This window comes from Leucopleurus acutus (assembly GCF_964270905.1).
Source record: "Leucopleurus acutus genome assembly, chromosome: 16".
NCBI classification, from domain to species: Eukaryota; Metazoa; Chordata; class Mammalia; order Artiodactyla; family Delphinidae; genus Leucopleurus; species Leucopleurus acutus.
In genome coordinates, this window is record NC_139158.1 from 33,450,902 (window position 1) to 33,478,664 (window position 27,763).

Below are 27,763 nucleotides of genomic sequence, written 5' to 3' on the forward strand. Positions count from 1 at the left end.
TGCAGGCACGAAAACTCATTTTGATTCCAAGAGGGCCTGTTTTTAAATTCTCCCACGTCAGTTCAGTGCTTAGGAAGACAGAAGGAAAATTTCTAGGTCTTTTTTTTTTTTTTTCTGCATAAGATGTTCTCCATCTACCAAGAGGGACATATTTCAGCCACGTGATAGACATTTAGAAAAGTGCAGGGTGAACTTTTAAAAACTTGCATACGGGAAGCCAAAGTGGAATCAGGTATACTGGCCTATCCCCCTCATCTTTTTGTGAGGCCCTCGATGGCCCGGTTCCGACAGCTCCAAAGATCATACTCTTCTCTCCTTCCCTGTCTTTCTCTTTGTTGATCTTCCATGGGCTTTTCCATCAAACCACTGTAACACCAGCAGGAGTCCCGGACTTTGCCTCCACTCTCTGCTCTTGGTTGGGGAAGTCAATCTGATGCAGTCTACCTCAGTGATCCGAGATGCCTTTAACCTAGACAGTACTTTAAAAAAGCCACCCCTCATCTTCATCTGGCAGCGTGTGACAGCACTTGACATAACAGTGGAGAGAAAAGCAGCACATGCCAGGGCTCAGATCACTCCCTGACTTCTGTGCCCGGAATTGTTATCAGTCAGCCACCAGAGAGAGCATGTCTTGACTTTTGTTTCTTTCTCTGCACAAGTAAAGCTTTTCAAGGGTGCTGTGCTACTTAGCAAATGACAGAAACCTTCAGCATCCCTGCCAGGTACTGGCAATGAATTGTTTTTCTTTTCTTTTTTTTTTCTAATAGGCTGGGACAGAGAAGCAGAGATTTCTCTGTGCCCAGATTTGGAGTTTCTCCAACCTTTAAACTTTATTGCCCAACAGAGTATCCAACTGTGTTTGTGGGACGGATTGAGACCATTAAAATTCATTTGGTACCAACTCTCCAGAGGAACACGCAAGCTTTCATCCTTACTGACTTCTGCATCATGTGAAACCCAATAGACTCCGATTTCTTAGGGAGTCAGTGAACCAATGAATGATAATAGTGTGTTGTCATCTGTGCATGCTGTTCCTCACCTGGTCCCCTCTGTGACCAAAAGCACGAGTTTCTTAGGAAAGGGGCTTAGCCAGGTCAGCGACTCTGCATGTTGTCTAGAACAAGAGCAGACTTGCATGAGGAAACCGGCTTCTACGGCATAGCATGTGACCTTCCATGAACAAAAGCAGTTCAGATCTCAAAAACTCTTCAACTTGAGCTGCCTGAAAAGCCGCTTTCAGATATGCCTGCAGAATCCAATCATGGTTCCGTTATGGTTGTTCAATGCCAGCCACATGAGACAAAGGGGCTAATATAAAAAAACCTTTATAATGAGAAAGAGAGAATACATGCGTCATCACCTTCTTTTTCTCTATGGACTCTTCTTTTATCTAATTTTTATTTTATTTTATTTTATTTATTTATTTTCGTTTTGGCTGTGTTGGGTCTTCGCTGCTGCGCGTGGGCTTTCTCTAGCTGCAGCGAGCGGGGGCTTCTCTTGGTTGTGGTGCGCGGGCTTCGCATTGCGGTGGCTTGTCTTGTTGCAGAGCACGGGCTCTAGGTTCTTGGGCTTCAGCAGTTGTGGCGCACAGGCTCTAGAGCGCAGGCTCAGCAGTTGTGGCGCACGGGCTTAGCTGCTCCGCGGCATGTGGGATCTTCCCGGACCAGGGCTCGAACCCCTGTCCCCCTGCATCAGCAGGCGGATTCTTAACCACTGTGCCACCAGGCATGTCCCTCTCTATGGACTCTTGCCAAGAGCTCAGGAGATGGGGAGTCTGAGTCAGAAGCTTTCCGTAACTGTGAGCATCCCTAGGAAAGCTACAACCATGCAGCTGCTTGGAGCGTAGGAACAAGCAGGTCCCCAACACACACGGCCAACTGTCTGAGGCTGGCTATCCCCACGCGTGCCTTGGAGGAGTCTTCCATCATTCACAACATTTCTCCCTCATGATCAGAGTGATCGTCGTTCACTTCACATTTCCTCAAATCCAGCCTCTACCAAATTTTAAATCCATTGGCTAGCCCTGAAGAAAACCTTTACCAGACCATGTGGTTTTACTGGAAGATTCTCTCTGTATAAACAACTTGGAAACCTTCAAACACAAACAACACCTTTGTCATTTCTTCGGAATAAAATCAGTCCATTTTCAAGGTCAGTGGTAGACTTTAAAAATCTCATCTAAAAGGATGGTGCCATTGTGAATGCCGTTAAAGTAAAATCTTGTAAAATGGAAACTCTATACTCCTTTAGTAATGAGAAACGGGTCTGAGAACTGAGGCATATAAAATTAATAATATTAATGATAGCAACAATAATAAGCATCTTATTATTTTCCTCCTCCTCCTTCTCCTCTTCCTCATTCCCCTTCTTCTTTTTCTTCTTCTATTCCTTCTTCTTTTTTTTTTTTTTTCTTTTTTTTTTTTGCGGTACGCGGGCCTCTCACCGTTGCGGCCTCTCCCGTTGCGCAGCACAGGCTCCGGACGCGCAGGCTCAGCGGCCATGGCTCACGGGCCCAACCGCTCCGCGGCATGTGGGATCTTCCCGGACAGGGGCACGAACCCGTGTCCCCTGCATCGGCAGGCGGACTCTCAACCACTGCGCCACCAGGGAAGCTTTTCTTCTTATTTTTGTTATTTTTATTATTATTATTATTATTATCGATAAATATTTTCTTTAAATTGAATCTGCAGCCTGAACTATGACAAAAATTCATTCTATGAATCTAGGGAAAGTGTGTTATGGTTTAAAGAATGAATGAATGCAAAGGGTTATAATGACCTTGACATGTTTTAAGATGAATAAAAGAGAAGGGCTAGAACAAAGTAAAGAAGAAACAGACTGCAAAGAAATGAGGTCTTTGAGGTTGGCAGAGACCAGATGTTATGGGATCCTATGGACTGCAGTCAATTTTGTTTTGTTTTGTTTTGGATTGCTTTTGGTTGTTTTTTTCTAAGCATAATAGGACACCATTGGGGAATTTTAACTAGGAGATTAACTGAATTGATTTATGGGTTTTTGTAAAGATTTTTTTTCTTCTTGTCCTTAAAAATATATATATATATAATATATATTTATAATATCAATATATATATATATATATAAAAAACACCACCTTAACTACTTTTGAGTGTGCAGTTAGTTCAGTTCCGTTAAGTACCTTTACATGGCTGTCAAGCAGATCTCCAGAACCTGTTCATCTTGCAAAACTGAAATCCCATACCTAGTAAATAAAAACTTCCCTTTCTCTCTTTCCCCAGTCTCTGGTAACCACCACTCTACCTCCTGTTTTTATGAATTTGACTACTCTAGGTATCTCATATAAGTGGATCCCTGCAGCATTTGTCTTTTTGTGACTGACTTATTTCACTTAGTATAACGTCCTCAAGGTTCATCTCTGTTGTAGCATGTGGCAGGATTTCCTTCCTTTTTAAGGCTGAATAATACCCCATTGTACGTGCAGACCACATTTCATTTATCCATTCATCCACTGATGGACACTTGGATTGCGTCCACCTCTTGGCCGTTGTGAATAGTGCTACTATGAACACAGGTGTGTAATGCATTTATGTTTTAAATAATTTTGGCTCTTACGTGGATAATGGATTGGAGGCGGGCAAACACAGATCCTGGGGAGTCCAGGAGGGAAGCTGTTGCGGCTGTAAAGGTGGCAACAAAGGTGGCCTGAACTAGGGTGTGGCAGTGGAAACAGAGCATCGGATAGGCAGAGGGTGTACCTTGGAGGTAGGGGCTGAGTGAGGTGTGGGTGGTTGAACGGAGGGGCCGAAAGGAGGGAAAGACTCAAGCGTGATGCCTATGAAACAAAGAGCCCAGAGCCTGGCATAGAGCAGTCCTTCAATAAAGATTAGCTGCTTTCATTTTTATTACCCTAATCCTAATTCTCAGTTAGTATTCTTTAGACTGGCAAGTGGAACATGAGAGGCAAGGTTAGGTTGCCTTATAAGACCATAGGCGTCACAAGATGAAAAGCCACCTTCACTCGGCTGTGACCCACTTTTTTATGAAGCTGAAATCTCAGCCCATCCCCTCGGCCTCTTGCTCACGACTTCCGACAATGGGACCTTCTCCTTGTGTTGCTCTAACTATGCCGTGTTCACACGGGTCCTGCCTTCCCCCACAGAGCTTCCCGTACATGCAATACCTTCCCCGTAGCTCTTTAGGTCTGAAGGTCTGACTCCTTCCAGCTCCCTCTCCTCCTCTGCCAGCTGCTTTCACACCACTCCCTCCCCTCCATTCTCTGCCCTCTCCCACGTGGCCTTCCTGAAGTCCCAGGAGAGCTCTCTCAGCTCTCCCACCCCACACCCTCCTGCTGTCCTAAAGGACCAGCATCAGGGCCACCACCTTCCCAGGCCACCCTTGACTTAAATTAATCAACTCTTCATCACTCCGTCCATCGTCAGCTCCACGACTGCTCTCCAGTAGAGCATGTCTTGACCTATTCAAGTTTAAGTGGGGTCCCTCTGCTCTCTGCTTTCCTAGAACCTGGTATCTCTTCTTTAGGACACTTATCTCAGATGGTAATTACAGGTTTTTTTATTGTGGTTATTTGATTTTTTTCCACCATCTAACTTCCTCTCCTAACCTCACCCCACTGTACACTCCAAGGTTACGGATTCCCCGTCAGTTTTCACCCAACATTTAACACCGACAGCAACACTTAGTAGGGCCTTGATATATTTGAAATAAATGAATAACTGAGTTAGCAGGACTATTCATCTCCAGGATTTATTTTCCTGTTGGTTAAGTAAAAGATCCTTTCATAAAGTCATGTTTCCTAATCACGGATTTGTGTATTTTTAGATACTTTTTATAAGCAGAGCTCAACTGAGTTATGCATGTCAGAGTGAGAATGAGTGTCTACAAGTTTTACGTTTCTGCTATTGATGGTGACATACTGAAAGTGACAACTATATAACAGTGATTGACAATCAACAGCTTAAAGGAATACTTCAAATCCATCCACCAAGCAAGGAACCGCATAATTAGGGCAGAATCCCCAAGTCTGGAGAAGAGAAGAACAGTTTGAGTGGACTTTGGTTTTTAAACAGAAGCGCCAACTTGACACACTTTCTTCTGCTTTTGTAGAATAGTTTGCGAGTTTGAAATTAAATGCACATACATGGAGTGTTCAGAAAAGTAATACGGCAGCGGGAGAACTCATCCTTCGAACCTCTCACAGTCGCCAATCTATCTACCAATCTGAGGTGTCAAGTAAAGCACAGTGCATCTGAAAAGCAGGCAGGCAGATCTCAGACTTAGTTCTACCTGCCTGTTACATTGAGCCCTCAGCACCTTTTATTGAGTGCCATTTAGTTTCTCATTAAAAAGGAATCACAGAGCATTTCTCACTCTACCACTGCTCCCGTAATCTGTGCATCCCTCAGCCAACGCAAGCATAAACTGCTGCCGGCAGAATCGGAAAAACAAATATATTAGGTTCCCAGATGATCTCTGAAATAAACTAGCTGATGTTTAAGGACAGAGGAATGTGAGGTCGAAGCTGGATGCACCAGCATCCTTGATCCAAAGCAAATAGATTCCCAACAGGAGGACTGTGAGGATGCTCAGAAGCAGACACACTTGTCAGAACACCGTGGACGCAGGCTCTATCAGGAGGTGTGCACAACTCCCCGGAGATATGCGGGCCCTTATCTTGGGGATGCTCTGTGTCACTAGAGGCATATGACTATCCTCCCTCTGGGCTGACATTAAACCAAGAGAAGAAAAAATATCTTTTAGCTCCATTCCTTAAACTTTGAAAGATAAGGAGGACGGCTAGGTATAAGCATATCGAAGGCTGCACTTATGAAGGGAGAGACTACAGTCTTGGGCTCAACTGTCAAGGGTAATTTTAGGAGGAAGATCTAGCTTAAGGAAAGTCCTTCTCATATGGTGTCATTCCCTTCAGTGTATGGTTTGCTTCCAAGAGGGATGAGGTGGGTTGCAAATAATGGCCACAAACTTACCCCATCCCTGTTTGCAGACACCTTTTCAAGGTGAGCTTCCTGTTTCTTTCCTTACTATCTGTCACTCTATCCCCTGACTCTGGGGTTGGCTGTGTGACTTGCTTTTAGCAAATATAATGCGAGCAGATATTAGCAAATATAATGTAAGCAGAGGCTGGACAGTGCTTGTGAGTTAGGGGTTGCCTTCTCACTGCACTTGGAACTCTGACACCCATGCTAGCCTGCTCACTGAGACTGAGCTAGTTTGCTGAGGAGACCACATAGAGGAAAACTGAAGCACTGCAGAAAATCACCAGCCACATGAGTAAAGCCTTTCTAGAAAATCCAGCCCCAGAGCCCAAGTGAGCCCAGGCAAAACCAGTCGGAAAAAAATGCCCTGCTGAGCCTAGTCCATGTGGCTGCCACAGAGAAATATGAGGTAACAAATCATTTTTGTTTTAAGCCCTGAAACGTTGGAACTGTTCGTTACACAGCAAAAGCTAACTGTTACAAAGGCATAAATGTTATGGATCCCTGGGCTTCTGTCATCTCTTTCATCAAATTCAGTCTAGAGAAATGGAAAAGAGATGAAGAAAGGCTGTTCACAAATAAAGATTTGGGGGCTGTGCTTGATATTCGTTTTTAATAATTACTTTATTGGAAAAGTAATGCAAGCACGTGGTAGAAAGTCAATTAGTGCAAAATGGCATATTATGAATTGTTAGTCTCCTCCTACCCTGAAGCCTCAGCCCCCTTCTCCTGAATAATCACTATTATCAGTTCCTTGTCTGTCTTTGTAGAATATATCCAGACATCCATATGTATAAGTCTATACACACAAGTATGATCATACTACATATGCTGCTCTGTACCATTCTTTTGTTCCACTCATCCACATCTAAATCTATATTAATATCTAAGTTGCATAAAATTCTACCATCTTTCCACAGTATCACATTTAGACCTTTCTCATCCTTTCAGTGGCTGCATAAATATTATTGTGAACAGGTTATAACATGGGATTGCTATAACATAGACATAACCCAAGGTAGTATTTGGATTCAATGTAGAACCAGCAGGAAAAGAATAAAATACCAAGAAAAAAAGAGTATCTGGTCCGTGTCTAACAGGGAAGCTGATATACAGGATCCATCCAGGAGCGCCTATCATCACAGAGAAGGTGAGCTCTATTCAGGGTGAGGTGTTAATGGCAAAAACATTCAAAGAAGTGAGATGGTTAAAAATGGAAATGACCACATACACAAGTTGCCAGCACAATTCATCCACTATCAATACACCTTCTCTCTCCCCTTCTCACCCTCTCTTATAATAGTTAATGTTTATTAAGCATCTCCTATGTGGTAGGTACTATGCTGCCTTCTTAGATACACAATTACATGCAGTTCTTATAAGGGACTTGTAAGATGGGGTCTACTGCCATCCCATTTTACAGATGAGAATATTGAGACCTAGGGAGTTAAGACCTGAGCTTCTAATTATGCCACTGCTTCAGGAGCCTCTTCTGAGGTTTCTCCTAGAACTTCACAGGGCCTCCTTTATAAGAGCCTATAAAGTTCCTCCTAGAACTTGAAGGAGGCATGAAGGGGGCATGGTGGGCGCGACAGGGATTCTGACGTCAGCTTTCTCTGGGGTCACAGTAGATTTGGATCCCTGTAGGTGGATCTGCACAATGTCCCACAGGTTAGAAACAGCTAATGGAACCACATGATCTTTCCATCTCCTCCCACTGCCTGAGGCCAGTGCCTGAAGGACAAGTGAGGTCATGTTTAAGCTCTAACAGGTAATATTCTGTTCAGGAAGGAATAACCCAGCCCATTCCCAGGAAACTAGGGAACCGGGGTTTCATCCCTCTGGGGCCCCAAGCAGCGCCTCAAAGTCAAGGACCCACCTTCCCTCAGCTAGAATGCAAATTAGTCTATCTTGTTCACCACTATCTCTTCAGCACTTTCCAGGATCTCCATCAAGTATTTAGTGAATTAATGAGTGAGTGAATCCAGAAGAGAAGGCAAGTCCTAAGAGGGCTGCGAGACCCAAGAAGAACTCGTAGCATCACTAAAGAGCCTCGGGCTTCCCTGGTGGCGCAGTGGTTGAGAGTCCACCTGCCGATGCAGGGGACACGGGTTCGTGCCCCGGTCCAGGAAGATCCCACATGCCGCGGAGCGGCTGGGCCCATGAGCCATGGCCGCTGAGCCTGCGCGTCCGGAGCCTGTTGCTCCGCCACGGGAAAGGCCACAACAGTGAGAGGCCCGCGTACCACAAAATAAATAAATAAGGAGCCTCAAGGAAGAACTACTCGATTTAGCAGCTTAGAAAAGAATATGAAAAAGGGGTACTGGCACCCAGCATAGTGCCCAGTACGTGTCTATGAAGCGAACATCCGTCGAAGAATAAGATTCCGAGAGTTTGATAAACTGAGCTCTTGAAGTTGAAGAACTTTCAACTGGCAAGATGCAAAGAGACATGAGAATGGCCTGTAAACTTGGCCAAGCTGGAGGGCACAGGGTCAGACTGAAAAACAGAGAGTAAGAGCCGTGTGGTCACGACTGGGATTGCATCCCACCCTGCTGGGGCAGCTCTAGGAGGAAGGGGCTCTACCGAGGGGGTCAGGAAGAAAAGATAGGGACTTGGTGGGAGCAGCTCCACCAACCTCAAACGGAAGGAGGGATGCAGGAGGCCCCTGAGTGAACAGAACCATCCGCCAAGGGCTGAGATAAAACAGCCTGATCTTACTGGACAAAGGCGACTTTAAAACATGGTGATTAATCAGCTGCACAGATATCATAACTGATTTCATAATCTTTACGGGGGAGGAGAATGGTATCTTCACATGTGGTCAAGTGCGCAAATGCTGATGTCAGTCTGTAAATCTTCCAGACCCTGTCATATTCCTGTGTTCAATGCCTCCTCCCTGTGCTCCCCCAGCCTCTGCAGTTACATTCCCTGTGCTGCCATTGCCTCTTACCTTGGTTCTTTGCCATGGTTAGTCCCCTTGAGGGAAGGAACTCTATTGATTTCAAAGTGCACGGAACACACATGGTACGTCCTTAATTCTGTTTCTCACGAGGCTGACCTGGGCAGACACTCTCACCCATTGCTAAGTAGTAGGTATTAGATATGCAATTTGGACTCACTATGGGTGCTATAGGATGACTTGACACTGTCATATAAACATTCATTGAATACCCTCTAATAAAAGGAGCCCTGAGTGTGTGTGTGTGTGTGTGTGTGTGTGTGTGTGTGTGTGTGTGTGTGTATGCAGCAGAGTAGAATGTATGCATTGATCAATGGTATGCTGAAATCAGAGGGTCATCTTCTTACAGGAAGTTTCTTTAAGTTCCTACGTATTTTGCCAATTAGGAAAAGGATGTAAGACCCTGGCTTTATAGTCTCAGCATGATGATCAGGTATTTAAGAAGAGTTGGCATGACTCAACAAATTCTAGGAAATGTGTCAGAACTGAGACTTTCATGAAAGGCTCTCTCCTCTTCTTTTAAGCAAGGAGAATGACATCATCCACAGTTCACACAAGAAGAAAGGAAGCACTATGCTAACTCGGTGGGGGGGGCTTTTCTGCAAGAGACATCCTGAGAAAAGCTGGAACCCCTCCTAGCGGCAGCAGGCGAACATCCAGGAAGCCCTTCTCCAACCAGAGCTCGTCGTCCACGGTACTCACCCTCACCATGTCTTTTTACCAGTCGCTTTTGTAATCGAAGCGGGTGACAATTTCATTCAGTTCTTAGTAACAAGAGGAGGGATCGATTCCCCGAGAATGCCCTAATGACTGGAGACTGGGGCACAAACCATAAATGGAGACTTTCTGATTCCAAGTGAAATTATAGTTTGCCCTGTGAGATTGCACAATAAATCAGGGGGAAAACCAGCCAACATAAGACTCTGGGGTCACCGAAGTGATGTTGACACATTACAATAATGAGAACTTGAAATACCTCATGCCCTATTGATTTTTAAGCTGAATCATTCCCACTGCAGGAGATTACAAGACTCTGTCTTGGAATCATGGCTCATGCGGGAGATGCTGATGAAAAATACACCCCATCCAATCAGAATGAAAAGCTTTACTTGTACTTATTATAAATCTAATACTATTGTTCCTAGGCTGTGTGATAGGCACTTAACCTACAATGGGAAATATTTTTTTCTTTTAATTAAAATTTTTCATACCTGTTTTTTCTTTTCTTTTTTTTACACACGGCTCTTTGCTATGACTATACAGGAAAAAGTACCCAAAGAAAACAGGCACAATGGCTCGATTAGTACATAAAGGGCAATTTCTTTATGCTTTTCTAATTCCAGGGTAGCTTTCAAGTTCCCTGCATCACCATATCATTTTGAAGAATGGAAAATCATGTCGTAACAACCAACTTATTTCCTAGTCAATAGGAAAAGATGTATTCCACCAGCATTTAGCATCTACAGTAAACGAAGAATGCCTTGCTGATCTTTCCTTTTTCCCTGAAAAGTGCTCCGCAGAGCTGAATAAACATAGTTATGGGAGGCCAACTGGTGACATAAGTTAATTACTAACCTGTCACACGATAAGAGAATGGTAATAATTTATTTTCACTGTTGCATTAACCATAAGTTGCTTTTTTTGCCAATGGAGTGTGCTGGAGGAGAAGGCTCTAGAACACTGCTGCTTGCCATATACCCTATACAAGAGTGTGACAATATTTTAGTTGTGAGGCCAGATGCCACTGCTTTTCCTAGGCATAGTATTCTGGCCATAACTCAGAAAATACCCACATTTCTCGGCTTTAGGAGAGAGGGAACTAGCAAGTAGGAATAACATGCTTCCCTCAATAGGGCTCTGAAAACATTATCCAATTATTATAGATATAATTTTGACTTGGGTTTACCAGGATGTAATACACAATAAATATCCTGGCACAATCCAATACGATCATACTTTCTTTGAAAACATTTATTGAGGTCTTACTATGGGCCAGGCATTGTGTTAGGGATTAATTACATATTGTTCACCTGTTCTGTCTCCATGGTGTTTATAACCTATCACTATACTTGAATTGTTGAGATGAACACCTGCAAGCAAAACCTATGGGTCTAAAAGTGTTTCTTATAGAAGAAACCCTCACGTCCTACTGACGGAGTTGACCTAAATAAATCAACGGTATTTAGAAGCTAAATGGTCTTTCTTGTCTCAGATACCCTGATTGTTTTTCTTAATTTGATCTGACGGTGTCTCGCTCTTTTTGAAAATATATATTCCTGGACTTCCCTGGTGGTCCAGTGGTTAAGACTCCACACTTCCAATGCAGGGGGCACGGGTTCGATCCCTGGATGGGGAACTAAGATCTCACTTGCCACGTGGTGCAGCCAAAAAAAAAAAAAAAAAGAAGAAAAGATATATGCCTGCTTATAAATTCCCACGGATTCTACTATTTCACGATCAACCTTGGAGTAGCTAGCCAGAAACTGTCATCTTCTAACATGGCTACAGTCGGGACCTAGGTTCTCACTTGTGTCCATAATCCGTTTATTAATATGATTGAAAGCAGGTGAGTGATTTAAGACACTTTTTCACAGGTGTTGGTAGAGAATAGTTCACCATTGACATAAAGGAGGGGTCTGGGGGGTTACTATAGATGATTTTGTTCTGTTATAGCACTCTTGGGGGTTGTTTTTCTCCCTTCACACCGAGTTCTTTCTGTAAGCTTCCCTCTGTGGTTCACTAACAACTTTATTCACAGAGTCACAAAGCAGATGAGAACTGGAGCTTGTGTAGAGGTCACACTTCAATAGTCTGCTGCATTTTGACTTGCATGTCCCAGCCAACATCACCATTGGAAGAACTGGTCCGGAAGGCACTGAACAAGCTTCTCTTCTCTTACCAACGTCAGTGATACAACATAATAGTTAAGCCTCCTGTTTACGGACTTAGCCTGCCTGTGGTCAGATCCAGGGTCCATTCCATGTGAGCTGTGCAATCTTGGGTAAATTACCTTCTTGAAAACAGCTCCCTCGTTTGTAAAATGAAGACAACAAGGGCCCCTGCCAGGGAAGATGCTTAGGAGGCTTAAATAAGCCAACCAATGCACAGCGCCTCCCACGGTGCTTGTCAGATACGATACTCAGTGCGTTTGTAGCCGTGATGTTTTCCCCCAGGAGCGCCAGGGCCTTAGCTTGCAGGCATTTGCTTTGATTTTCTGAGCTCAGTTCAGCAAGGGGCAATGGGGTGTAGCAACAGTTTTAGAGAACTGTGCCTACACTAGTATGTTCAAGCGGGCAGCCAGAATTGATTCCCATCTGATGGTTTCTGTATCAGCAACACCACACCATGGCTGTTAGAGGTTAGGCCCTGAGAAACAGTTCTAACTCTCTAGAAACACGATTCCAGCAACACGCAAGCCTAGCACACTGCAGGCTCCCAATGTGCTGGTGCAGAAGAGCAACTAAAAGTCACATGAAGCACGTGAAAAACAAAGATGAAATGAAGTTCCGAAAATTAGGTGATGCCACTATTTCCTTTCAGAGAGGTCTCTGCCGCCACGTACATTGACAATCTAGTCTAACCTTACAGGACAGAAATAAAAGAGCATGTGTCATCTATAACTGCCTTTTTATAAATACGAGTGCCGGGGGTCATGCCTTCCCAATTCCCCTGGCCATTTTCTACAAGACGCCCCAGAGTAGCACATATCTGCCTTGTTAACGTTTCATGGAATCTTTCCATAAACATACGCTTGTTCTTGCCTTCAACATTTTGTCCTGTCACTGCAACAGATGGCTTTACACTGGAGCATATGAAAATATTAAATACTTTATAAGCCTGGTAGAAATATGAAATGCCTTTGGAGGATGGATAGCTCCATGATTAATGTAAAGCAGCCATGCAAGATTCTGTTAGAAACAAGTACCTTTAAGTTGTGTTGCTGAGTAGACATGGGGCCATCAGTTCCACATCTTCACTGAAGGTAGGCAAATGACCAGGGGCTCAGCTTTCTGTAAGACAGATCTGGGCCACGTGGAAAGGCAGAACATACTGCAGCTGAGAGCTGTGAAATATTGCAGTGTGTAACCAAGGGAGGATTGTGAAATCTACTTCTTAGAAATCTGAAAGCCAGAAGAAACTTCCATCTGTCTGAGATGGTCAAATAAAGTAAGCTTAAATCAGAGCAGCGAGTTGAGGGGCAGTAAAGTCAGCTAGGCGACTGTCCTACGTACACAAATCCACGTACTGTTTCCTTTCAGACCCAGCTTGATAAATGCTGACCCGACCCAATGAGTGTTGCCATCTCAGCTGACCCGGAAGGTATGACCCACAGATCTGCGAATGAGGTTCAGATCATCGATAGTGGTTAAAATCAGGGATTCTCAAGCCAGGCTGCCTACCTCTCAGTGACTGTAGCAACTTGGCAAGGGACTTCAGCGCTTTGTGTGTGACTCTCCTTCTGTAAGTGGGGGTAACAGTAGTGTGTACATCCTAAGGATTCTATGAGGACAAGTGAGTTAGCACACACAGCAGGCCTAGAATACAGACTGGCATATGGTGGATGCGGCATAAATGCTGCCTAGTCTCTAGATTTAGTACTCTGTTTATGTAGAAATAAGCATCAGGATGTGGGTAAGATTTTACATTTTTCCTTTGATTGGTGTGTGTGTGACTCGCATTTGCTTCCAATAGGGGTAACGTATTAATGTTACCCATGACGTGTACAAATCAAAAATCGCCAAAGCCTTCTGCTTGGCATTGATCCCAGAGAAGTGAAACTCACGCTCACACAAAAACCTGTCCACCAGGGTTCACAGCAGCTGTATCTGCGATAGCCAGCCACACACAGCCCAGGTGTCCTTCAACAGACGGCGGCACAGAGCACGTACTGTGGCATATTACTGAGCAGTGAAAAGGAACAAATGATGGATGGACTCAGTCGTTCAGATAAAACTCCAGGGAATAATGATGCTGGAATTAGCCAATCCCAAAAGGTTAACTACTGTGTGATTCCACTTATATAACGTGTTTGAAATGACAGGATTTTACAAGTAGAGGACAGAGGTTAGGGATGGGGGTAGGCGGTGGTGAGAGGAGGTGAACATGTTTATAAAAGAGATTCTTCGGGGGCTTCCCTGGTGGCGCAGTGGTTGAGAATCTGCCTGCTACTGAAGGGGACACGGGTTCGAGCCCTGGTCTGGGAGGATCCCACATGCCGCGGAGCAACTAGGCCCGTGAGCCACAACTACTGAGCCTGCGCGTCTGGAGCCTGTGCTCTGCAACAAGAGAGGCCGCGATAGTGAGAGGCCCGCGCACCGCGATGAAGAGTGGCCCCCGCTTGCCACAACTAGAGAAAGCCCTCGCACAGAAACGAAGACCCAACACAGCAAAAATAAATTAATTAATTAATAAACTCCTACCCCCAACATCTTCTTTAAAAAAAAAAAAAAAGAGAGATTCTTCGTATGGACGTGCTCAGTATCTTGTCTACGGTGGTGAATCCCTGAACCTACACACGTAATAAATTCGGGTAGAACGAAACACACCCATACAAATGAGTACAAGTCAATCCGGGGAAATCTGAGCAGGATTAGTGGGTTGCAGCCACATGAGTATCTCGGATATGATGTGATATAGGGTTTTGCAAAATATTCCTGTTGGAGGGAAGACAGGGTAAGAGCACAAGGGGCCTCTCTGTATTGTATCTCGTGACTGCAAGTGAACCTGCAAAACTACCTGGACAAAAGTTTCCATTGAAAACAAAGCCAAAGCCTAAACGAAGGTGAAGATTCAAAGTTTTCAATACTTTGAGGTGACAGCCACGCTCTTCCCTGAATTTTCCAGCATTATGGATACACTGCTCGTTGGGTCCCCCTGAATCTCTGTAGACGCATTGTGAAACTACTTAATAAATACACAGATGCTTTTTCTACTTAATGATGCATACATGGCACTGATTAGTTCTAGGTTTGTGTATTTAGTTGGTACTCTTCAAGGCACGGAGGTCTGCCGAGTAGAGTGCATGGGTTTCTGAACCAATCTGAACAGCGCCTGCCTTTCTCTGAAGTGTTTTATTATTCTGAGTTGGACCCGCTGCATCTCCCAAGGTGTGAAGTTCAGTTCAAGATAAAAATATTTTATCTGCCCTTACAGCAAATTGAAAGGCTATACAAAGGGTTTTGTTATTGCAGTGTTTTCATAAATATATAGTAAACATCTTTCACAGTGGGAAATTCAGAACAAAATACAATTTTCATGCACAGCCATTCATGTGGCTGGCACAGGAAGATGAAATGACCCAGAGATGAATAAAAAAATAATAGTATACAACTCTGAGCAGCCCACAGTCGCTGACAGACACGCACAACTGGGAGGATAAGGATCGTGAATTTGTAGCACCTCCGATGAATGACAAGTGTCTGCAGCACTGGGGGAATCTGGTTTTCCTCTGTGGCCAAACCATTAGGCTCAACACTTAGCTTTATCACTTTCGGAAACTGTCAACAGCCAACCATCCCATTTCAGAGCACAAAACGACCCCAAACCGTAGCCAGGACATAATTTTAAATCGAGCAATTTGGGGGTTTATCTCCCTTTAAGTCTCTCTTAAGCACATTTTCAAAGCAATTTGGATTGCTTGTGTCTAAGACAGAATATCTAGGTTGATATCTAAGATGATCGACAACAGCTTGGGAGTGAGGGGCTGATCAGAGCTTGTTTGCAAAATTGAAGCTCTTTTTTCTAACTAAAGTATTTTTCATTACCAAAGTAGTGTATGCTTGTTGAAGATAAAAAGGAAGAAAGGTGTAATCTTTTTTAACAGCTTCATTGCGGTGTAATTGATATACAAAAAACCCTGCACGTCTCACGTGAACAATCTGATGAGTTTGGATATATATGCATCCACCTGTGATACCATCACCACAACCAAAGTAATAAACACATCCATCACTCCAAAGGTTTCCTTGAGTCTGGTGTGTGTGTGCCTGTGTGTGTGTGCCTGTGTGTGCGCTTGTGTGGTGTGTGTGTGGTGTGCGTGCGTGTGTGCACTATAAGAACACTTAACATGAGCTCTATCTACCCTCTTAACAAAGTTTTCAGGGTACAATACCATGTTGCTAACTCTAGGCACGATGAAGCACAGCAGGTCTCTAGAACCGATTTTCTTGCATAACCTTAAAAGAAAAACTTTCATTTCTCCCCTGCTCCCTTCCCAGTCAAGTTCCATAGTCACCACAAAGGTCACCCCCCTTCTCAGCCCTTTAGTTATCTGTTACAATTTCTCCATGTATAGAAGACGTTTGCCTGTGTAGGTGTGTTTCCTAACAAGGTTTTCCTAACACATGTCTGAAGCTTGGACTCTTCGCTTGCAGCACCGCAGACACCGTTTCAGGTCCATGAAGATCCACTTCACTCCCTGAATGCTTCCTGGCATCCAATCCTCCATTGTTAGGCATTTCGTTTGCTCCAGTTTTTCTTCCCACTGCTGTCAACCATCTTTGGAAACTTGAGCAACATAAACCCTAGAGGTGGAAACGCTGGGCCAATGGATATGCACTTTGTTTTTAAATAAAAATTTCCAAATTGTCGTCCACCGAAGAATGTACCATTCCACACTCTCTCCAACAGTGTGCAACTGTTTTCCAGCATGATATATGAAACACTGATATATACAGATGAAACTCTTCACGTATATACGTGCAAATATACGTACAAATACACACCCAAATATATACATGTATATGTATATATGAACATATTTTCACACACTTGTTGGTATTTATCCTTCTGAAAACTATATACACGCTCTTTGCCCATTTTCCTTCTGGGTCATTAGTTGGTCATTCTATGAATCCATCCATCCACTCATCCACCCATCCGTCCATCCATCTACATATACCATCAAGATTATAAGGAGGTTAGTCCTAATTAAAGGATCGCAGGGCCTCCCTAGGGTTAACCAAATCTGGTCTAGGTCAGATTCATTTTTCACCACTGTAAGAACAAAGATTCCTATGGCTTTGAGTCAAAAGGAGGGTGGAAATAGTCTTTGAAGTCATAAAATTTCAAATGTGACTACTAATCCAACTCACTAGCAGTTGGTAACCCTAGAAAAATCACATCAAGTCTCAGTCTCCCCTTATGAAAAATGAGCTTCATAAGAACACCTGTCTCATAAAGTTGCTGGGAGTACTCACTCAGTTCAATAATGTATATCAGAAGTTAACATAATGTATGGCTCACACAAACAATAGACAGGATCAGTACTCATGATAATGATGTATAATTCTCTATGTTGAGCAGTTTGCTAGTACATTACAACAAAGCCTGGTTTTTTCTATTAGCAGCAGAAGTTGAAGCCTGAACCACTTATAACATTGATGACCCTCTATATTTCTACCTCTCTGGGAAAACTTTGTAACAGGGACTCAGCAGAAACCCGTTTTCCCCTTGCTGGATGCACTCTTAATGGCACACAAAGTTTACCACCAGTTGTCTTTATTTTAAAAAGCAGATTCACATTAAATGTGGAAATATGTTAGAAACCAATTCCACTGGATATGGAATGAAAATGGCTCTTTTAAATCCAGTTTCCTATTGTTTTCTTCTTTTAGTCAATTAACCAAGATATATGTATTTTAGCACTATAGACTAATAGACCACACTTAAGGAACCTTATTGGGTAGTCTTAGCTACATGAGTTTATCCCCGTTTATTTACCACTGAACAACAAATTCTGGTTTAATTTTAAACCATTTCCTGAATCAACTCTTGGATGGAATAGGTATTGCACAAAAGCCAATTCGATGAACTACATTAAAAACAGAAATGTGACGATAATGGATGCAACGTGAGTCTTTTGACAGTTCTGAAACGGGATTCACTCCTCACCGTCTACGTGTAAATGTGAGTTCACTGGGCCCGAAATATACAGGAAGGACTGTAATGGTTTCTACCTCCAGCTCAGATCCTGGAATGTTCCGGGGCTGGGGGAGGGTGGCCCAAGAGCCCCTTTCCATGGCTTTGGCATTGCTGGCTTCCTCCCTCATATCCATAAATCTGTGCCTTGCCTCACGTAAACTGCAGCCCATTCTTGCGGCTCAGCATCTTCGAGCTTTATGTGGGGCAATGCATAGTGAGCTATGTACCAACACCCGAGTCATGGGAAGTTTGGGTGAGAAGCCTGAGGAGGCAGCTGGCATAGAACTGTCAGATCAGTGGTTCCCGTTGCCACCACCTCCTCTTCCTCCAGTATTTGCATTCAAGATGCAAGATGCTTCCTTTTAAAGTACACACCCATATATGCCCTTGACAAGAAACTTCTTAATACATAAATTCTTCCATCCACGTATTCATTCATTCAACTTAAATTGATTGAGGTTCTCTACTCCCGTCTTGGCTTTCTGAACCATTGGTGTAGGTACGTTTAATTGTAGAACTGCAAGACTGTTTCTTCTAATGTAGAATAAAGTGTGTCAAATTGGCACTGCTATTTAAACATCTACTCAAATTGCTTTTCTCTTCATAGGTTATAACTACATGGTGGAAATTCAACAGAGCAAGAAATGGACTTGGTCATTCCCACGGTCTAAATGAGGAAAGGCAGATTGGCTTCAGCAAGATCAAGTTGGAAATCAATGTGCCCACATCCACCATATCCCACTTGGTATGGACTATACTGGACTCCACAGAAATTTGTTTTTTAGAAATCTTTTTTTAATATTTATTTATTTATTTGGCTATGCCGGCTCTTAGTTGCGGCATGTGGGATCTTCTTTGCGGCATGTGGGGTCTTCTTTGCGGCACGTGGGGTCTTTCGTTGCGGCATGCGGGATCTAGTTCCCTGACCAGGGATCGATCCTGGGCCCCGTGCGTTGGGAGCGCCGAGTCTTAACCACTGGACCACAAGGGAAGTCACCCTAGAAAAATTTTAAAGTGCCAGGAAAACAAAAAGTGAAGTTTCTCAAAGAGATCATTCATCCTCTAAGTATGTCCTTCTGAATACTATTGTTTTCAGTAGTATTAATAAATAATAAATAAAGAGAACTCACAAGTCCTACTGACCCTGGAAAAGTGCACGTTCCGAAGTATTTGAATAGTGAAAAATAAAGCTGTGCGCGTTATCATTCACTCTCATTCAAAAATGGTTGTTAGTGTTCTTAACCGGAAATGAAACTAAAAATGTCTTTTGTTTCAAAACTCAAAGGAAGATGCTGCTGTAACAACTGTGCTTCTGCGCATTTAGAAACTCAAATTATTAAAGAGCATGACAAAGTGGTTAGGAGCAGAGACTGGTGTGTAAATCCCAGCTCTGCCACTTAGAAGCTGTCTGACCTTGGGCAAATTACTCAACTTCTCTGGGCCTTGGTTCTCTCTCTCCTCTGTAAAAAGTAGATAATAACAATATCAACCATGTGGGCTTCTCTTAGGAATTAAATGAATTAATATTTTAAAGCATTTATAATAGAACTCGGCACATGTAAAACACTAAGTGTTTATTAGATAAATAGGCAAATAAGCCTATGTGCCAAACCTTTGAAGATAAGGAGAAAATAACAGTGCTTGAATACCAAGGGGAAGCAGGAAGGTTCTCAGAATTACTGTTGCATGACTCATTTAGTGATGTTGCATTTCTCTTCTCTTGACATCAGTACCATAGAAAGCAATCTCATTTTAGAGCAGTTGTCGGAGGTAACACTGAGTACATCAGGGAAAAGGAGGTAATTCAATCACAATGACCCATGTCGTATTTATAAGGAAAGATGCTCAGAGTAGGCAGCTATAAAATTTTAAAGTCAAATTGTAAAAAAATACAGACCTTCTGATTTTGCAGCATGATCCTATTCACAGTATCCAATCGGAGATTTTTAAAGTTTAATAACTGAAATTCACTCATCCACTTTCTTGAAAAATCGGGCCATGTGTATATCAGTCGTAGCATCACTGATATTGCCTAGGGCAGGATTTCTCAGCCTCAGCACTCTGGGCATTACGGGCCAGGCAATTCTTTGTTGTTTTCGGGGAGGGGGCTGTCCTGTGCATCCTAGGAAGTTTAGCAGCATCCCTGGTCTCTACACAATAGATGTCAGCGGCAGCCCTCACCTAAATGTGACAATCAAAAATCTCTCCAATATGTGGCCAAATGTTGTCCTTGGAGGGGATGGGCGTGAAAAAGAATTGCTCTTGGTTGAGAATCACGGGCCTAGGGCATCAGTTGAGTATCCATTTTGTATATCTTCCTAAATTCGGATTAGTACATTTCAGTGGTATCTTGTTATATTAAAGCCAGAAAAATCTGGATTCAAATTGCATATTCTAATTATAAGAAGTCTTGAAGGTTGCTTCCCCATCTCTAAACTAGGCATGGCAATACCTACCTTGCAGAGTGGTGGTAAGGACCACAGAAAATATGTTAGAACCCCCAGTCCAGTGCCTGACGTACAGAGGCAGTGAGGGCCCAGGTGGAGGTGAGCATTTCTGTATTGTTATCCCCGTTACTGCTGATGTGCTATCACATCCTCATCGTCATCATGCTCATCAGTCTAATAAGAATGGAAAGTCTCTATTTACACACGCAAATAAAAATATAACAGACACAACTGGTACTTTCATCCCTTTAGCAAACAAGCAACTGGATTTCCTCACAAGCAGATATTTCAATTAAACAACAGAGAAATATATCGTGTAGCAAATGCAGATGAAGAATTATCATGAAGAGGAAAAAGCAAGGCTGGTGGAGGCCTTCCCAACACATGGTCCTTAACAGGTCCTCTTTCCAAAGCCAACACCGGGCACAGAGGGCACCTCAACCCACTTGGTTGTTGCTGTTTTTCTGTGTTGAGTTCATGGTGTGAGGGAAACAGAGCTCCTGATTTTCTGCGCTCTTTGTGAGATTAAGGTCTATCCAACCAGTCTAGAAAATTTAACCAACTAGCCAACTCTGCAATTCCCCAAACTGCAGGGAATTCAAGGTGGATAATTGTGACCACTAATCACTCTGTAAGTTAAAAGGCCCGTTTTAAAGAACAGTGAACGTTGGCTAATTAGATAAACATGAATCCAGAATTCCAGACTTCACTTTCATAAAACTAGAGAGAAAGTAATAAATGTGCCCACCATTGCATAAGAAGAGAAAAATCTCACTGCCATCCTTAGAAGGTGGATGCACTATTTCTGCTACAATTATATCACTTTTCGAAAAGTCTTCCCTGGCCTGCCTGAGGTTTGAACTAGCTGAAGGATTACTCACCACCCATTAGTTAGGGAACTAACAACTGTTCTTGCTTTTCCTTTAAACCCAACTGAAATTTCACGAGAAGCTGCAAATACAAAATTGTATTAAGAACATCCTATTGATCCTATTTACATACGCTACATCAAAGTATTCAGACATCATAAGCAAATGTGAAATGGGGACCTTCCGATACCCCATAGGTCATGCAAACACCTAACCAGAAAGAACACTTTGAAATTTTTATGGAGCAGGAAAAATTGGAAGTGTATTAATCTAGGCAGTGAAATTGGGCTTTTTGTCATTTTTAATTGCTTGAATTCATAACCTAGTTTTGCTGAATCAAGAATGAGTTGCTATAGCTGACACAAGCTGTTTCAGTGTTTTGGGCACATGTGCACACGCGTGCACACACACAGGGCACACAACTTTTCATATAAACTTTGTATCTATTAATAAAAAAAATACTCTTGAAAACTGTTTGGGAAATTATCGTAACTGAATAATTAACTATAAAGATTTCCAAGTAGAGCACCGTGTGTTAAAAAGCTGACTTTTAAAGACTGCTTTCTTTCTTTTAGTGCCATGCGAACGGGATGGGGGGTGGGAGCAACAGGAATAGCAAGTCGTCAGGACTGAGACTTTGTTATATATGATTTAATTCAAATAACTTAAAATGCATAATTAAAAAATTCTTCATGCCTTTATCTGCCCCTGTTTACTATTGCTCATGATATATGTAAACACTCAACTCTGCGTGAAAATGAAGGAAAACAGACAGAAGGACAAAGACGTCCACCCACAAATATGTACAAAGATCGAATATGTTATCACATCCTGAAGGTTTCAGATCTACAACCAAATAAAGTCTACGGTGCAAAAATCTTTAAGGGTCCATGTTTTACTTCCCTATTTATTTTTATGTTTGTCGGAAAAATCAACACAGGATGGGGATTAAAGTCTCATAAAAAGACTTTCATTTTAATCCCATTAGAATTACTCTCAAAGAACTTACGGGGATAACTTGAAGACTAACACATGTGACATTTAAAAAATATAGCTAAAAATGAAACATAAATAAAGGTTTAATTAATAATAATAAGGTTTTATTATTATTTCATAAATGTCCTTCCTCTTTTGGACCACGCTCCATTCCTCTGGTCCTGCAACTTTGCTCAAAATGTAATATGAAAATTATAAGTTTAGCCAGAAAACAAGACCAAAACTGTCTTTCACTGGACATTGTAATAGTTATTTGGCTCCAGACTGACTCACCCAACCAGGTTCTCTGTAATTAAACAGAGGAATACATACTCTGATTCTCATGGAATGTTCTCAGAATACGCCCATAGAGTCTCAACATCTCACAGCTATAATTTAGAGGAAGGCAATCGTCACCAAAAGCCCTTTGCCTGAAATCTACTTCAGCTTTTGTGTCATACTTATGGGAGAGAGAAACAGAAATGGAAAAAAAGAAATATATTATTTTTGTGATACTTTAAAAAGCTGGCCCATAAGTCAAGGCTGATGGCTACTTCTACTAAGTTTAAGTAAATACAGACTTAAAATGAATCCAGATTCTAAACAAAAGTCAGGTAATGGAGAAAATAGAAGTTTGAGGGGCAAGTTTACAAGAGACCAATGTAAAAATATGCTTAGCCCCATAAAGTTATGAGTCAAAGTGCACAGTTGTAAAAATCTATCACTTGGTGATGACAGAGAAAAGATTCAGCTCTGTTGATGTAAAGTAAAGGCGTTCTCCACGGGTCTATTTGCTTGGTTAAAATGAAATGACAAGAAAAGTTTGAATATTCACTTTTTAAATGAGATTAGTGTATAATGGATTGCCTGATATTAATTCTTGTATATGAGCAGAGAATACAAAAAAAGAAAAAGAAAAACCAGATGCTGATTATCCTTCAGGGTGCAAAAGATTTGTTAAGATAAAAATGTAAAAAAAAAAAAAAAAAAAAATGTAGTAGGAGAAAATACCTGAAATATTTTCTGTGTTCCAGGTATGAAACTAAGAAAAGGCAGAAGGAAAGAAATACAGGTGGATGGGGAGAGAAAGGGGGTTGGAGAGAGAGAAAGAAATGTGGAAGAAAGGGAGGGGGGAGGGGGGAGGGGGGAGGGGGAGGGAGGAAGGGAGGGAGGAAGGGGGAGAGGGAGGGAGGGAGGGAGGGAGGGAGGGAGGGAGGGAGGAAGGAAAAAGAAGGGTGATTAAGAAAGGGCGAGAAGAAACCTTTCCCCATAGGTTATACTTCCTCCAACTCTTCAGAGAAGCAATTTTCTCTTCATAATAATCTGCAAGTATTCTAATACAGAGGAAGCATCAGCGTGTGTGGAGCGTGTGAGTGGGCAGATTGGAGTTGAAAAATCCTGCTTCTTATAAGAAAATCGTGACTGCTGCCCGCATTGCCTGCGAACGGCAGTGGTAAACAGCTGTCACCGACCGACTTTAGTTTACTTACTTGAAGAACAACCCTCTGCAAACTTAATCACAGCAAACCACAAAGACAAGTTACTCCGTATCACAAACACATCTACATTCACGCCCCTTTGGATTTCCGAAGATACGTTTGGATCAAAAATAGGAATCACAGTTGAGAAAGATTTTACAGTCTTAAACCAGACATTTACTACCCAGCTACCCCCCCAAAAGGATTACGCAATCATTTTTGACTTCTTCCATTACAAAACCACGTTCATTTCCATGTGACCAAAATTAAAGCCGTATAAACAATGAGTAAATTATGAAATATCTAAAGATACTCGGAAAGTGACTCTTTTTTTTTTTTAAACTTGGAAAGTGACTCTTTTAAAAGGTAATTTAATGAATATTTCACTAAGATGATTTTGCCAACAAAACTTTTGGACTCAGAATTCCCTCTGGGCCCCTCTTAAGTGGAGGAGGGCCTCATCTCTTGCGTCAACAGAAATAAGTAACACCACCAGTTTCATCCTAATCTGAAAATAATGGCTAGAGGGATTGGCTGAGACTGAGGCTTCTAGGTGATCCTCCTAGGCTGATAAATGTCGTATTCAACATTTTGCATGTTTTTTAAATGCCTGACAGCTAATTCCATCACTTTGGAAGGCAAGGTACATTTCCCCCGTTTGATCTCTCAAGAAGGATGACTCTTGTTTCATTCAATAAAATGGTCCAGAGACTATTTCTTAAGTCAAAGCCTTTCTGGTATTGTCAATTTACTCTCTCTTCCCTGGGAATCAAGAAGAGCAGAGGAGATAAGAGTACCCCAGTGCAACTAGCACAGTAGACACGTCTGCACAAACATGAAATACATCCCCCCCCCACACACACGCACACACATGCCCCCTCGCATCGTGAGCCTGCCAACTTTCCCAATGCACTGCCCATCTGGCCAGTCATTTCAGAAACCTCGCATTTGAAGGACCGCGCAGCTCTTGCAAAACCCCTGTTAGCCTATTGGGACTTGTACACCGTTTCTTATAAACGCTTATTCATCTCTGGAAGTGAAGTTAAACGGAGCCAATGAGCATGGGCAATGAAGTTCCCCACTAACTTCTACTCGGTCCAGAAAATCCATTCATCTCTGGACTCCCCAGTCGCTCCCAACGCCCCTCGCCCTCTCCAGGCGATCGGCGCCCCTGGGTGCGCCCCGGGCGCGCCAGAGCCCAGCCTCCCGGGTCCCCGGGGCTGGCCTTACGTACCGTGTCTCATTCACGCGCGGCAAAGGCATCCGCAGCCTTCCATCGCGGCTTCGGTGTGCCCGGCTTCCATCCGCCGCCAAGTCCCTATTCTAATCAGCAGCCCCGGAGGCGCACACGCCGCCACCCTCTCTGCGTGAACGTCGGACAGCGGCTGACGGCGGCTCCTCTGCCACAGGCAGCCCAAAATGTCAATTTGCACACTCCTCCCCCCTTTCGCCCGCCCCTGGTCCCAGTCCCTCTTCCACCCCCTCCCGCGAGTCAGTGGGCTTCAGGAAGCCTCTGCAGACGCTGCCTCCTCCCCATCCGGCTCTCGCTCTCGGTCTCCCCTTCCCTCCCTGACAGTGTTTACAGCGTCTGCTCTCGCCTTACCTGAAGGGCATCTCCCACGACTGCAATTAGCTGCCAAGATTTCATTGTCGGCTGCAAAGTGCCTCCTGTATCCTCCCTGGGAGAACACTGGAGAAGTCCGAGGCAACAGCAAACGGCAGCCACGTGCTAGCAATGTAAATGACTCCAGTCATCTGTCGTGCGCCGCCGTGCCTGTGCTCGCCCCGGCTGCCTGGCAGCCTGACACTGCCGCCAGCAGGTGCAGAACGCGCTGGGAGAGAGAGCGAGCAGCCCGAGCGCGGAGGCAATCAACGCGGGGACGCACACAAAGGGAGGCCACCGAGGTGTCGAGGACGCTGCTGCGCCCAAGCCCAGCTGCCCGCGCGGCCTTGGCCTCCGCGCCAAAAACACGGGCCAAATTGGACGCCTAATGTTTTTGCAAAGTCTTGCAGCCCCCGGAAGGCGGTGGATGCCGCCGAGGCTGCGTGGGTCCCGCCTCCGCGCCTCCCAAAGCGCTTTGCTAAGCACCGAGCTGGCGGCGGTACCTCACTTCTCTCCCCCTCTCTCTCTCCTGAACGTGTCCCCTTCCCTTGTTCTTTCAAGCATTAAGTATGTACCACATGACAGAATAGGGCACCTTGCACGGTCCTCCGCGTCCACACTTGACAACCAGTTTTAACTCAGGAGCGGTGAAATGTCTAAAGGCAGGATATAAGCACTTCCAATTACTTACACTACTCCTGCATTATTCAGAACGTCCACGGGACAGTATTTATGACTTCCAATATGCTACTTCACATACAAATACTAGTAAAAAGATGGAAGACCCCCACGACTCCCTTCCCCCAGCGCTGCTGATAAGCTTTCCTTGGCGTTTCCTCCCAGAAGCCGTTGTACTTTTTTTTTCAGTGGTTAAAGCCTTACGATCTCAATTCTTCTTACACATTATGTAGTAAATGAGGATGCTCTGACGTTTGAGCCTGCTTCGAGGACGAAAATACATATTGTATCCTGTTGAACTTTAGAGACACCTTCTAAAATGTATCTACCTTGGATAATAGTGGAATCAAAGTAAATTTCCTATTTTTCCCCCAAAAGTCCTCATAGATATATGCTTTTTCTTATTAAATGAAATGAGTTACACAAGATTGTAGCTACTCCCAGCTTAGCTATTCCCAGTCTAAGCTGTAGCTTTGGTTAGAGACCAAACAATCTATTGGTTGGAGAAGTGAGTCTTGTTTCTTCTTTTTCTTCACACTCAGAACTGCAAGCTACATGCACCAAGATCGCCTTGCTTCTTCAAGCAACTGTTCATTGAATGGGAAGGATCTAAATGTGTTAGAGAATTTCATACAGATATACTACACTTGATTAACAGTGAAATAATCATTGGTTTCCTGTGTCAACTTCTTGGATAGTTTATTTTTGTTAAAGGCTTTTATATATGGGTAAGTAAATTTTAAAATGCTAATAAATCTTTCAAATATTTATTTTCACATTTATTACAGCTCCACATCTCGCGGCAATATTTCCAGGGTTTTTTTGGAACATGCCAAGTCCTTACATAACCATCACTGATCTCTGTCACACCAGTAACACAATGAGGAGGGTTTTTTTTTTCCCTTCTTCTATGCATTAGGGTGTTTTTAATATTGCATTCATATAGTGTTTAACTTGCTCCTTGTGGACCTAAGAAAAGTTTATGTGTGTTTTCTCTGCCTGCTTTTCTTGGGGGCAGTGGCATCGAAGGGATGCTAAGATAACATTAAGTAAAATTTTCTTTCACGGTGAGGATGTAGTGCAAAATACACTACGCTCCCTGATTAACAGGTAACTTCAAATGTAACCATATATTATCCTCTGGACATGGTTTCCAACAGCCTCAGGTAAAAATGGCAAAAGGTTTCTAGACTTTTGCTTAACCAGAACCCTGTGTAGTTGTAAAGATATACCAATATAAAATATTATTATCACAGCAGAAACTAGCAGTCTCAGTGGAGTAATTTGATTCACAAATCAGTTCACAAAAGCAAGGTTATTTGAAGTTAAGGATGGTGGGGGTGATGGGTGGAAAGAGAGCAAACCCTAATTACAGCACCATCGTCCCCGTGTTCCCTGGCACATGTGGCCATTTAATCACAGAGTGTGACAGCCCTGGCAGATGCTGCCCAACCTGGTTATTGATATAAATTGCTATTCTCGTGTGTAAGTGCCCCGGTGAAGAGTTAGAACAATATCTGTACTCACCCAAAGGGACTTAAAGGTCCACACTAGCATCTGTGGTGACAAGACAAGATGGTCCAGAGCTGAGGCTGTTTGCTTGTTCCCACTCCAAAAGGCAAACAGCAATGGACGACACCCCCAAACCAAGAATGAGGGACAGTCTCCCTGGGGGGAGGGTGAATTGGTATTGTCCCTCTGGAAACTGATTGGTGTCTATTAAAATGCAAAAGGTGCACTCCTCATAACCAAGCGATTCTGCTTCTAATGTCCACCCTGACAAAACGTATGCACAAATATTCATGGATAGAATTGTACCACTGCTGGTAATAGGAA

At 43.2% G+C, this 27,763-nt stretch overlaps 1 protein-coding gene across 5 annotated transcripts in view; it reads right to left on the minus strand.

Moving 5' to 3' along the window:
* Positions 1 to 25,294, minus strand: part of RBFOX1 (RNA binding fox-1 homolog 1) — a gene marked incomplete at both ends in the record, with an annotated part of 1,093,433 nt that extends 1,068,139 nt beyond the window's left edge. For all 5 annotated transcript variants that reach the window (XM_082857460.1, XM_082857469.1, XM_082857464.1 and 2 more), the window contains one exon: positions 25,250 to 25,294. In XM_082857460.1, the coding sequence (XP_082713586.1) occupies positions 25,250 to 25,294 (45 nt within the window). The remainder of the gene's footprint in view (positions 1 to 25,249) is intronic.
* Positions 25,295 to 27,763: the final 2,469 nt, after the last annotated feature.